We start from the raw sequence: 13,930 nt of genomic DNA, 5'->3' as shown, positions 1-13,930 counted from the left end.
CTGAGCATTTTCTGAGCCAATAAAACACACACAGTCCAATTGCCTCCTACCCTCTAGAGCTCTAGCGTATAAAAAAATTCAGTCATTTTTCACTTGAAAAATTCCTTTCGAATTAAACTACCTCTAACGACCTTGGAGCTCTCTCAGTACTCAGCCTTGCAGTGCTTATAAATCAACCACTGATGATCAGAAGACAAGACCTCACAAAGCACTCAAAAGAGCTTTAATTCATCATGTTCTAAATTCCTAGAAACAGACAGAAAGAATTACAGTTGGGCTCAGACTAAACTAAACTGTAACCACACAGTAATGACCAACTTCTCCATACCACTGCATCAAGAATGGCTGGCTTATGGGAATGTCCAGTGCTGCAAGAAACAAACAAACAAGGTTGCCTCTTTCCCAAAACCCTGCAGAACAGTATGCAAAAAGGAACTTCCACAGATTGAAGAACATGGAGGCATAATGTCCTAAAATCACACCATTCCTCACTTTATAGTCCTTACATTAAATCACATTTAGGTAGAATCCTCACTGTCAAGAGAAATGAAATAATAAAAAGTCAGCCCTTTCAATTTAACTTTCTATGGCAAATCTAAAGGCAATGACCTAAATTAATATACTGCATAAAACTACAAGGTCACCTTCAGTTCAAAGACAAGGGTAAGTACTCAACTAATGAAAAAAAATATCTGAAATTCACCTTTATTTTGGAATTAGCTTCTTGTACTCCTTTGACATCTGTGAATAAACCTGAACAATGTGGCTTGCACCAAGGTTCCCCACACCTCGCCTCCATTTTAGATGATGTTTTGGTTGGTAGAGACTGTGCAGTGGTCTAGCACCTAGGCCAGTCTGAATACAGAATGATTACAACAGTTTTTCCGAATTCCTGAAATAACAACTCATGAGCTAATACAGTTTTCAGGAAAGCATAGTGAAAATGACTCTGTGTATAAATAACAGTACCATACTACATATGAATATTAACAATATTTAAAATACTTGTTTTGGAAAGAGGGATACAACAATGCATAGACATTGTATTCTTCAAAAAAACCCCCACTAAATTAAAAGGAAATCTTTGGTGCTGCAATTTGCTTTTTTTAAATAAACTTAATGTTATGAATACGAAAATTCCCTGTGACTATAGTACTCTAAAGATAAATAGGACTATTCATTTGCATAAATTTAAACAAAACGTATAACTTAGAGAATAACTTTAGTATTACATGTATTTTGACTTATTCAAGTGTAAAAGCCACATTTCATCTGCATCTGATATTTGTTTTTCATTCTCTGCAGAATAAGTTTAAGAGAAAACAAGCCTTACAGTAAAACAGCAAAGGAAGCAAAATTCTGAATTTACAATATGTCCATTTAGGCAAAGTTACTGAGGTAGAAAAAACCAGCAAAGTCAATTAAACCCTAAGATGCTGCTTAAAAGGTGATTTGAGTGCTCATTGTGATACATTACTTGGGATAATAAGCAAAGATACAGCATACAGTAAGTAACTGTATCCTTCATAAGACTGACTACCCGACAGAACTCATTTAGTATTTGAACAATCTCAGCCAAGGCTCTACAGCTATTACTAATAAAGAAATCTTTCTGACAGCAATCATGCACAACCTTCCACATCAACAACTCAGCACAGACCATTCATGTTGCCCTGCAACCAGAAGGCAAAAGAGAATACAGCTACTTTAACCATTTCCTTCAAGTTGTTGAAAAATAGGAAGTTCATAACAACCACAATAAAAGAATGAGAACAGATGCCTAAATCTCCTCAAGAAGCTAAGGACAGCAGGAAATCATGGCTCTCTTGAAGACTTAAAACTCCAACTGACTTCTCTTCAAGCATAAAGCAAACTTGAGAAAGGCAGACCTCCTTTTACAATTTGGGACAGGGGAAAAAAAAAGACGCCTCCAACAATCCCCAAGCAGAACAACCCGCATAACTCACCTCAACTGTTGAGCAGTTTTAATAAGATCTAATTGCTAAACAGCACAATTTCCAACTCTTCTAATTTATCATTTGACTGTTAAAATAGAAGTTCTGAATCATCTGAGAATTGAAGTTCAGAAATTTGCATTACAACATTATGTAAGAATAGTATAAGTATAGAAAGTATGTAAGGAAGAACCAACTTAACCCATGTAACCGCTTGTTTGATCAAAATTATACATGCACTTAATACCTTGACAAATTGCACCAGAAGGCAACAAATATTTTTCAATAACATTACTGAAAAGACTTCATAAAATACTGTTTTATAATGTAAAGCTTCCAAATACCTAATTGAGCTTCTGTAGTATGTGTGGCTGCAACCCTAAACTACACATTTCCCTTGCATCTGCAAGGTTAGACAGAAGTAAATGAAGTCATTACTGAAAACAGCCACAAAGAGGTAATTTACATGCACTTCTGTTTTTTTTAATTTACAGTAAAACTGATAAAAGTCTATAAACATGCATTTAATTGCCCAGCACATAAATCACTAACTCAGTTCCCTAGACGGGAGATTGGCAAGACTGATGTAAAGGATATTATAATCCTATTAAAATTTGACATGAACAACATTGTAAAGACTATTTTACTATTTGTGATGATCGTGCATTTGACAGTTAATTGTGCAAAATTTACTCCACTGAGTTTAGTAACAAGAAAAAAATCTGCAAATGGGACAAGTGACTACCATATTTAAATTTGCTAACCCTCAAGAAACAGCTCCTTCTTTTAGAAGGTATTATAGAAAAAATTTTCTGTTACTCAAAGTCAAAAGTGCAACCAACAGAAACTCCATGTGAGAACAAAATATATTTGAGTAGACATAAACAGGAGTTTCATTCTAGTGTATTACCTTCGTCAAGATTCATCTCATCTAACCTTAAACATTCTCTGATCTATTTTAGGTACCCATCTTCAGCTGAAATGAATCAAGTCTAGGCAACATTCTTCTACTCTGACCATACAGGTAAGTCTTACTGGGTTAGCACAATCACACCTTTTATGTCTGGTATTCTATTGCAGCTTCCACAAGTAAGAACTCCTGAATCTGCGTTTTGTGTCTTTTGTTCCACACATTCCTTCTGAAAAATTCATTAAAATAGAAAGCCATTATCTTTTAGTTGAACCAATCACCCTCAAAGATCCCTCTGCTTCTGGCATATTCTGACTGACATTTTGAAGGAATCATTTATTGTGCTGCTGTTACTAGATTTTCCGACAACTTTGAAGCTTCAATGCATTTCACATTGAACTTGGTGGAATAGGTGTCTACAAGGTTCCTGGGCATCTTCTTGAAGCAAATGCAAGTCAGGCATAAACTTTTATACTTGCTCCTGAAGGTAGTTTTGGTTTCAGAATTTGAGCTTTGCTTTCTGCTGTCTAGACCCCTGTAAGGTCGTCTTGAATTGACAGGAAATCTGGTTTTAGACAACAGACAATGGACTTCCAAATTGCTGTATGTAGAACAAGAGAGGTGTGCAAGCTACTACACACACTAGTTCTTCCACACCATCCAAAAAAGTACTTTATTATTGACAGCTTTTCCCACAAAAAATCTTTTTAACACATGCCAACACACTGCTCATTGAAGAGCCTAAAGCTGCTGCTGCTGTCACTTTCTGTGTGTGCACAGGAAAAGCAATTCTTTCTTTGATGATCGTACCTAAGCAAGTAGGTTTACACTAAATTCATTAATTTAACTGCAATTTGGTTCACTCACAAAGGAAACATTAACATGGCCTCAAAATCATCAGCCCTCATGATTTCTTAAAGCCAGTTAAAGACAAAAGGCTAGACATAAACTATTTGTGAGATACTGAACTCAGAAAAAAAAGAGGCAGTATTTTCTGAATTTTGTTTTCTAAGAACTGCCTATTGTATTAATGTGTCCAGTTCTAGTTCTCATATCGAACAATTGTCATAAAACTGTCACTCAGCACAAATTACGGACTATATTTTCTGAAAATTGATAGGACACTAAGATACAATACTTGTTTATCCCGTCAGACATTTCTCATAGCCACACATTATCAGAGTCTAACAATTGCATGGCTCTCCAATTTTTAACTTAAATATTTGAATACAGAATCTTCTAAAAATATTTCACATCAGTCGATTTTTAAAAGGCCTGATTTTCATCTCCTCGCAACAGAATGAAATCATTGTAACTACATCAACACTAACAGAGATAATCCAGCACACAGACTTTTCACAAGAGAATCAGATGCACCATTAAAACAACTCCTGAAGGTCTCTGACTAGTATGAGTGATTTTCAAATACAGCAGTGGTTCTTTCAATAAATGGGAGTATTAGGTACCATGAAGTAACAGAACAGATCCCTCCTCAGGAGATTACAGTTGGGTTCCACTATTCTAAAACATATTTTTCACATATTAAATGAAAATAAAAATTTAGTGTATATGGGAAGCATTCAAAGAACCAGAAAATACAATATACTGAGTCTAAACATCCTGAACTTTCATGATGAGTTTCTTATCTGCCTCTTTACTTGCAACCATGTTTAAGCTTAAAATCCTGGAATTCCAATATTCCCAAACATTAACAGGCTTGAACTCCATCCATAGCTTCCATCTGATATGTCTGGTCTATTAAAAACAACATACTTTCACAGCTGAGTTGCAGGAAGAAGCACAAAACCAGAGAAGACATTAGGAAACATCTCTAAGGAATTAGTTTGGTTTTTCAAAACACAGAAAGTTTTAGAAATTTTGGGTACAAGTTCTCTGTTCATCATCCAAACTCTACAGCTTAAATTTCCCCAACCGTTTCCCTTCTTCCCATTAAGCCCTCAGCTACTTGAAGTCCATTAATTCTAAAATGCCTTGCCTTCAAGAAATGGAACCAACTGCACAGCAGGTGCTATTTCTAGGCACTCTCTGGATATTTTCAGATGTGCAAGAGGGACTTTGCATTTTTATACAGATACTTTGAATATAGTTTATAATTTTATTTTTTAAAAAGAAAAAAAAAAAAGCTTTGAACAGAACATCTTTCCTACAGGCTGTTTCTCCCTCCATTTCAGAGACTCTAATTCCTCTTCCTCTCTGTATCTTAGTAAGGGGGTAGTTCTCTTCCTTGCCAACCCCAAACTCTTTGTACTGCTTTAAATGGCCAGAGAGTACCCAATTGTGTCAGATCCTGGCTCCATAAAGAATTCCCCAGAACACAGTAGTCTCCTTTCAAACCCAGATACAAGAGATAAGCAGCACTGCCCTAGGAACAGGACTGCAGCTGGGAAGGGACCATTAGCATCAGAAAAATTCCATGCAGCAGTACACAGACATCCCAGTAACAGTGACTCTAAGATCAGCCCTCCAGGCTAATTAAAACAGGGCTTTGCAAACAGTTTGCCATTGCTGGTGGCAATACTCAATTAGGACTAGCAGCCAGTTCTCTAGATAAACCTTTAAACCTAATCATACCCCACCACACCTGTCAACCTCTTGATGTTTGTCTCCTTACATATACCTCTGCATGGAGACTAAAATCTCATTTCCTACCAACCGCGAATCAACCCTAACCCTTCATGCATCCATCATCACATTTCCCACTCCGATATGACTCTGTTTTGCCCAGTGATCTCTAGCCCCACACGACTCGCTCAGCACTCAGAATCCTTACAGCAGGCACTATGAGCAGAGCTTAGATGAGCCAACAGAAGGTGCTGCTGTACACAGGGCAATTAATTAGCAGTAAAATGTTCTTACCAGGCACTTTCCACTGCTCAGATAAGCATGTGCACACTGATAGTTGCGAACAGCTACCACTATGATGCTGCCCAGGATAACATAGGCTGGGAATCTTTGTGTGCCCAGACACCATTCAACCACCTGAACAACTTAAGACAGAGAAAGTTCAGAGGTTAACTCCCTCTACAATCTACTTTCAAGCTGGTGGTTTTGTGCTAAATCTCAGAAATTACCCAATGTTTTTACAAGAGCGAAACAAAATTTTTAAAGGTTAGCAGTTGCTCTATTAACTGAATCATACTATGCACATTATACTTTTTCTTATATTGCAGTATTATAATCTAATTATACTGAAGACTTTTCAGTAGGTATTAATGCTGTTAGCTTAACATTAGTGTTTGCACTTCCTAATCTGCAGGTGTTCCTTTTATTTTTAGACTGAGATTTGCTAAAAGCTCAACATATTGTCTCAAGCCTTTATGGAAAAGTCAGCTGAAACTAAGCATGCTAATGGGAACGACTGAACACACACAAAGAAGTTACATACTACCCAGCATCATCACTGGAGGGAAGGCGACTAAGTAGCAGTTTCTCTTGCAGCTTCTCTTATTGAAATATGACTCTAGATAAGCACAGAAGATGATGTGGCCCAAGATCATCTTTGAAGCATAGGTGTTTTGATTAAACGACTGTCTACTCACATGCTTGTTTAGTAAGAGATAAACTTCCGGTCCCAACTCTTTCTCTACAGATAAAGAAGCACTTCCCAAGGGTAAAAGGCAGAAGACTGTGGGCTGAATCTCATCAGCAGGCTGTTAAACTGGAGTACGATAGTAGGATCAGTTCAAGTTGGAAGGGAGCTCAGGTGTCTAGCCCAACCTCCTCCTCAAAGCAGGCTCAGCTGTAAGATCAGACCAGAGCTTTATCCACTTGGGTCTTGAAAACCTCTAAGGACAGAGATGACACAACCTCCTTGGGTACTTGCTCCACCGCCTGACCATCTGTATCTGAAAAAAATTTCTGCTCATGGCCATTCTGAACCTCTCAATTCAAGTTATGTCTGTTTTATCTCATCCTCCCACTACACACCACTGTCAAGAACCTGTCTGTCTTCTCAACAACCTCCCCCAAGCTACTGGGGGCTGCTGTTGGTCCCCCCCCTTGAAGCCACCTCTTGTCCAGGTTGAACAACCTCAATTCCCTCAGCCTGCCCTTGCAGGGCAACTCCTCTATCCCCAACAAGTGCGATGGCCTCCACTGAACTTACTTCAGTTTATCAGTAATTTTCCCAAACCTGGATGCAGTATCTAGATGTGATCTAATGAGTACTCAGTAAAGGGGGATGATCACTTCCCTTGATCTACTGGCGATGTGCCAGGTGACACAGCCCAGAATGCTGTAGGCCGCCTTCGCTGCCAGGGCACACTGCTGGCTTACATCCCCCTCCTGTCTGCCAGCAGCACCCCACGGTCCTTCCCACAGAGCTGCTCCCCTCAGCCTGTTCATCCCCCAATAAATTTCATACATTTATGAAAGATATGTATAAGAGTACCTTCATATGCCGTAATCTTCCCTTTAGGTAGAACAAAATTAAAGTCAACTCAAGCCACAGAGGAAGAAAACTGTCCTTGTGATTGAGGCACACTACCAGATATAGGGTTAACTATTATTTTTTTTTTAGTCTTGTCACTCTTTCAGCCTATTTGCTACAATATTGTCCAAATTTCAGAGGACATTCAAATGATTAAAGTCGTCTCAGATAATCAATATAGTCAAAGGTCTATAAAACTACCTAAGGATCTAAGACCTTTGCAATGTGATCTGTATAAAAAGGGAGCAAATAAGAGAAATCCAAGTTAACTGTTAGCAGAGAAATCAAATTAATTCTCTGCATTTGTAATAACTGGACAAAATGGGAGACGTGCACATTCTTCATGAGAGATCTAAAAGACCTATCTTAAAATGTAGCATCTGTAGGAGAGGTTACAGAACAATTATAAAATATCAACATTAACACGTTATTGGAGTTTGGACAAGCATCCTCTTGAGATTTCTACAGGAACTCAAGGATACAATAGCTACTAATAGTGACATGTGAACTTAAATCCTTTTGTGTTACCTAGGGCATGAAGGAGGGTTTATGGGCTAAAGAGAAAACGTGGGCAACTAAGCACTGTCAAGGCTCACAACTACACTAGCCATATCAGTAGAAACTGCAACAAAGATACACTAGAGATAGGTCAGCACACCTTTTATAAAAAAAAAAAAAAAAATCACACCTCACATACATACTGAAGTTCTGCAAAGAGATCATAGGGATACGTAAGGAACCTCAAGGTGATAGCCTACTGGATTTTAACAAGTTTTAAGAAAACTAAGAAACCACAAGAGATAAGATCTTCTTCATGCATAAACAGCTGATGGTCTGATTCAGCATGGTTGTTCATACGCTGGTGGGCTAAATTTTCTTGAAAATGCCAATTTCAACATTTAAACATTTTACATTGCCTAACAAAGCACTGTTCTACCAAATCCTGGTACACAAAAGGTTCATTCATTATTGCTGACAAAGGAAATGTAACATCAGAAAATTTATTTCAACAAATTACACTTAATCTCTAATTTTCTTTAAAATCATAGGAGATACTTATTCCAAATCTTATTAGTTTTCTTGAAAATACAATTTAGTATTTTTTTTGTTTTGTCGGGGTTTTTTTTAGTCAGAGAATTACTCCAAATAGTTTCATTAGATTTGCATATCATGACAAGAACAGTCATGATGAAGTTCTCTGTTAGGTTTATTTAGAAGATATCCTTTGCTTCAGAAATTTTAATCGAGCTTTGTCAGACAGGGGAACAATTATTGACCTTTGTTGACTTTGTCCCAGTGTTTCCACCTGATTCGCAACCCTATGAATAAATAGAAGTAAGCATTACTTAAGAAATTACTGATTTGGCCAATGAGGTTATTTTAAATACTTGGCTTCCCTACCTATAATAACACTTTGACTGTATTTGTTTAGCTGAGCTGTCATGCATTTTACTGTGTGACAACTACAATTAGACCTACAACAGTATGCATGAGGCAGAAAGATCAGTGCAGGCATATGAGAAAACCAATTTTTTTTAATGCTTTAAAAGCAATCCTGCAGAGCAAGCAAAAAAATAAATTTCCCAGTTACTCCCATTCTTAAGCATTATCCTACTCCATGAACTACATCCCTAATGCTATGCTGGTACTTTCCTCTCTCTCATTCTCTGCTTTTTAGCCAACCACGTAACACAACTTGTCACTGCATCAGTTGTTCCACTGCTGACATATACTGGTTGAAATTAATTTAAATTTCAGAATTTAAAAACATTTGGTTTTTAAAGTTGTGAGATAGGGAAGGATCAATGTTCCATAAGTCTACCAAGTATCTGAACTGATCTGCTTTGGAGCAATTTCCCTGAGCTTTCTCATATTTCCCCATACACAAAACAGAACTAAATAAAATCTGTTAGTTAAAGGTGATAACAATTTGATTATATTCAGAACAATTTATAAAAGTAACCTTTTAACCAAATAACGATGATAATAATGACTTGCCCAAAGCAAAACTGTACAGGGGGATTTTGTTGTTTGAGGTTTTTTGTTTTGTTTTTTTGAACTTACTAGTCACATATTTTATAAGTTGTTAATCAAATACAGTAGGTGGATGCACCAGACAGCAGCTTCTGGCCATCACATGCAGAGAACCAGGTACCTTGCTCCTGGACTGTAGGGTAGGGATGCTTGAAACAAGATACTCTTTGTCCAAATGTGTGCTTTCATCCTCCAAGATAAACCTTTTTATTCCTGCTTTGTACAGAGGAGCAGAATGTTACCCCACACTGGAAACAGATTTGAAAATAAACAACTGCTATATTCACAGAATAAGCCACTGGAGAATGTGTTGTTAAAAATAAAGGAAGGACCTTTAGTATTGTACTAGCCAGAATTTGAGTCAATGCTGTAAAATATAGTCTCCTGTTCTCCGGTGTAATAAAAGCAACCAAAAAGACTCTCAAAATCTTCAAACTAGAGTCTAGAAAGGCTGGAGCACGAAGGTAGAAGGAAGGGCTTCACAGAACCATAATATCATTTGAATCTGACAACTTTGATCATAGTTTTACTCCCAAAGATGTTCATAACAAAAGTCATAAGAGACTGCTGAAAGAAATCTGGTCTGGTCTTTCTCCTGTAATTGTGTAAAGGATTTATGATTCATTGTATCTTAAAGTTGGAAATCAGTTGGATCTAGTACTTTATTATGTAACTTGATTTTAATAAACCTTTTAGTCTTTTAAAAAGTAAACATTCTTTTCATTTCAAAAATTAAAGAGAAATATAAAGTTATCCAATTCACCCATGGGGCAGGGCGGGGTTGGGGAGGGTGGGGAGATGGTATGCTGCATTATCCAAAGTTTGGCCTAAACACCAGGTTTTGGAGTATGTTTTATTTACAGATGGAAAATGGTACCGTCAATGGAAGAGGAGGGGGGGAAATCTACTCCCACAAAAAAAATGCATATAGTTCTCCAAAAAACATTTAAAAAAATAGTCCATTCAGACAGAAAACAAATTATCATAGTATAGAGAAAATGCAAGCAATTTTAATTTTTCATCTACTAGAATACATCAGTGTGTTTGTATCAAAATAATTTAATGTTTATAGTAGATGTGGAAGGGCTTCCACAGTTCAAAGAACTTTTTTCATTTTTCAGCCACTTTGTGAATGGTCTTCTGAAAGCTAATCTGAACTGGCATGTCTTCAGTCATTTGAATTGGATTTATATGCCAGTAAGTTTTAAAATAACATAACTGATGGTGTGTGACTCTTCAATTTTTCTAAATCTTTTTTTTTTTTTTAAATGGCTTTAGGGATTTTCTGTAAACATAAAATATGCCTACCAACAACATTCAAAAAGGTGTACTTTCTATACATTAAAGGACAAATTTTACGTGTGAATAAAGTTAGCAATGCTTTCTATTTTATTATATAATACTATTATTAGATGACATAAAAACTAATTTTTCTCAAGTGATCCCTAAGGTGATTGCTCTAGGCTTTTAGTTTTAAAGAGTTATACATTATGGCATAAATAATTTGGACATACAGATCATTAGCCACTTTCAAAAATACAGGCTGAAAAATTTATTTCAAGATTCAGAAATCTTCACAGAATCCAAACATATGTATTTCATTCTGTTAATTTTAAACATTGTTTAGATTTGTTTTCATGAATGAAAAGGCTTGACAGTGAATGGATTAACTTTCAGGCTGTCAGCTTGCATAAAGACACAGTAACAGCTAAATCATCTTTTTCTCTTCCTTGGAGGTTAGAAGGCTACAGAAACATTTAGATAACAATCAGTCAAAACTACAAGAATTCAGATAGTTTTATCCTCCTAAAACCAAACTCTTTTTTCCACCACCCACTGGAAATAAGTGCAGATTAATCCAGAGAAACTGCCAAAGAAGTGCTCTGTATACCACCAGATCTTTGGTTTGTGGGCAACTTGGTTTTTCTGAACCTTAATAACTGATGGACTATTATTGCCTACTAAAGACTGCAAGAAGACTGTATCACTTATTGCACTTTGGGGATTAATGGGATGTGAGAAAAACAAGACAGTAACACACAGTGAAATCCTGTCTTCATGATATAAGAAAAAGATCTTCTACTCATTTAACTGAATCAAGGATTTAACTCAAAGTCACACTCCAGAAGAACTTAGTAACTTAACTTTTAATAAATACAGAATTTAATTTTAGAAAAAAAATGAGTAAAATTTCCACAGGAAAACCATTTATTTTATATGTAGTATTCTCTACTCCATAATCAGACTCTGTCTTTAAGAATTTAAGTAGCAGTATTCAGTAGGAGAAGACTTCCTGCCTGGCAGACAACCCCAGCTCATCCTGAAAACCCAACAATTCAACCAGCTACTTCAAAAGTACATCAGTACTTCCTGGCTACCTGATACACACACTGAGACAGTCATTTTCTCTTAGTCCTCTGGGAAGCTTTCCTCTTGAGCATATGAATGTCTACATAATTATTTGTTTCCCTATGAGAGGCATATTTTACAGCAAGAATAGCAGTGTATCATATTCTAGTCATAAACTTGTTCTGAAACAAGTCTGTATGCCTTATAAACAAATCTGGAAAAGATTTCCTATAGTTTATTTCTGGATATTAAAATAAAATTCAGAATAATAATGCAGGTGAGCTACTAAACAGCATCCATTGTAAAATAATCTGCCACTTGCCAGAATTGAAATCATTTTTGTTTTATACAGTTTATTAAATAAGCTTTGTAGAAATAATGCTTATTTTGCATGAAAAAAAAAAAAGTATAGCAGAAAAAAAAAGCAGCCCATGACAAATGGAAAACACACCATTTAAGGTTACAAATATACATATTTGGGGCATTCAGAACTCCTCTGACTTACTGCAAGTGATATTCCTGTAACATAATCTTATTAAGGAATAAATACCAAGATTCTTGAAAATAGTATCTATGTCTAGATATGTCTCAGGAAACTTTTTCTTTTGCCAGCACTCAGTGTAGAGTGCCCATTTCACTGACCAAACGAGCTCATTTTAAAATTTACTAAGTAAATATTATTGCAAACATAAGACACAGCTGCTCATGCTTCTTAAATAACATCCAAATACTAAATAAATATTGTACTTGAAATTTTCTTTAAAAGAATAAAGCTCCTATGTAGCAAAATACTAAGGCACAAGTAGTTGTGCTAGTTTATAAAGAAATGAAATAAAATTTTAAAAATACCGGTGATTTTAAAGATATGCCAAGACTTGAAACATTTGTTTCAGTCCTGCTACAACAGACAAGATGCTTTGATGGAAGCCAGTATTCTAAAATAAGAAGACATAAAGACACACATTCTCTATGCAGAGCCTGTTTTAATAGGGAGTAAAAGAATATGTTTTTCACTTGCTTTGTTACCATGTTATTATTCTACAAATTGGGTTGGTCCTCAACATCATCTTTTTATGAGGCGTAACATCAAAGAAGTAACTGGACCATACAATTAAATAAACAAACACTGAAGGCCTAAATTGCGTTATGCACAAACTGGAAGTGGACAATGTCTTTTCAACAGCTATTCAAGTATCCTTTTTTTCTTTCTTTGTAATATCTACTGGTATTTGTCTGTTTTCTAAGACCTACTATTTTACCTTCTCTGCCTCTGTGCTGATTAGTTTAGTTCAGAAAGTCAGCATAAGTAATAATGCAAGATGAGGATTTATGTTTTTGACTAATCAAAGATCATACATTTACCTTCTGCAAGCATATCTGGCACATCTGCTTGATATCTAGGCCCCACTCTGATTTCTCCCTTGTCTGCTAAAAGCGTTTTCAGTGAAGGATCATACACCAATGAATAAAAAAAGGTATCCTAAAAAAGAAGACACATTTGCAACAGCATAATGATTTTTAAAATTAAGTTTGTAGACCTGTATCACCTTCCTTTTGGAAATTATTAGAGTAGCCCCCCCTGCACACTTTTACAAAGCACAGGTTTTGTACATTAATCCTTATTTTAAATAATGCAGATGTTTCATGAGTACTTTTAAATGGCTAATTGAAGCTTCTCTCATCGCTAGCAGTTATTTCAGAACAGCGCAGTAATGAAGAGATTCATACACAAAAAAATATATCAATGGATTTGAAAACAATTAATATTAGCTGCTTTCTGAATTTAGTATGTTTCCTCTCATAAATATCTCTACCACAATGACTCTGCATTATAAATTAGTCTCAAAAAAGCATAAAACACTGTCATTGTCTGAAAAGGGCTTACAGAAAAATAGTATTGGTATATCTGGTACAGCTATCTAAGTATAGGGCAAGTCTTGTGTTCAGAAACATTTTTACTGATTATCAGTGGGCTTGGTGTAGAAATTTAAATAAAGCCATGCTAATTTCAGCTAAAAAGCACTGTCTACCTCATGTTATATTAAGACACTCCAAAGAAAAATATATTTATTTTGAAGGTATTCTGCAATACAATTCCTTCCACAGGAAATGAAAGGTGAGGAGATACTTTCCATACAATAATTCAGAGCCCTTAAAATTAAAGTCCTATGCTAAGTTGCCCTCTATAGGAGCCTCTCTTGCTCTCTCTGTCCATTGACTATGGAAGATTCT

At 36.0% G+C, this 13,930-nt stretch overlaps 1 protein-coding gene across 1 annotated transcript in view; it reads right to left on the bottom strand.

Moving 5' to 3' along the window:
- MTA3 (metastasis associated 1 family member 3) overlaps nucleotides 1-13,930 on the bottom strand; it is an 87,037-nt gene that overhangs the window by 36,476 nt on the left and 36,631 nt on the right. Inside the window, exon 6 of the mRNA XM_075042796.1 lies at nucleotides 13,061-13,178. Coding sequence (XP_074898897.1) covers nucleotides 13,061-13,178 — 118 coding nt within the window. The remainder of the gene's footprint in view (nucleotides 1-13,060; nucleotides 13,179-13,930) is intronic.

This window comes from Buteo buteo, chromosome 12 (genome assembly GCF_964188355.1).
Source record: "Buteo buteo chromosome 12, bButBut1.hap1.1, whole genome shotgun sequence".
NCBI classification, from domain to species: Eukaryota; Metazoa; Chordata; class Aves; order Accipitriformes; family Accipitridae; genus Buteo; species Buteo buteo.
This window is presented reverse-complemented; position numbering and strand designations above follow the sequence as displayed.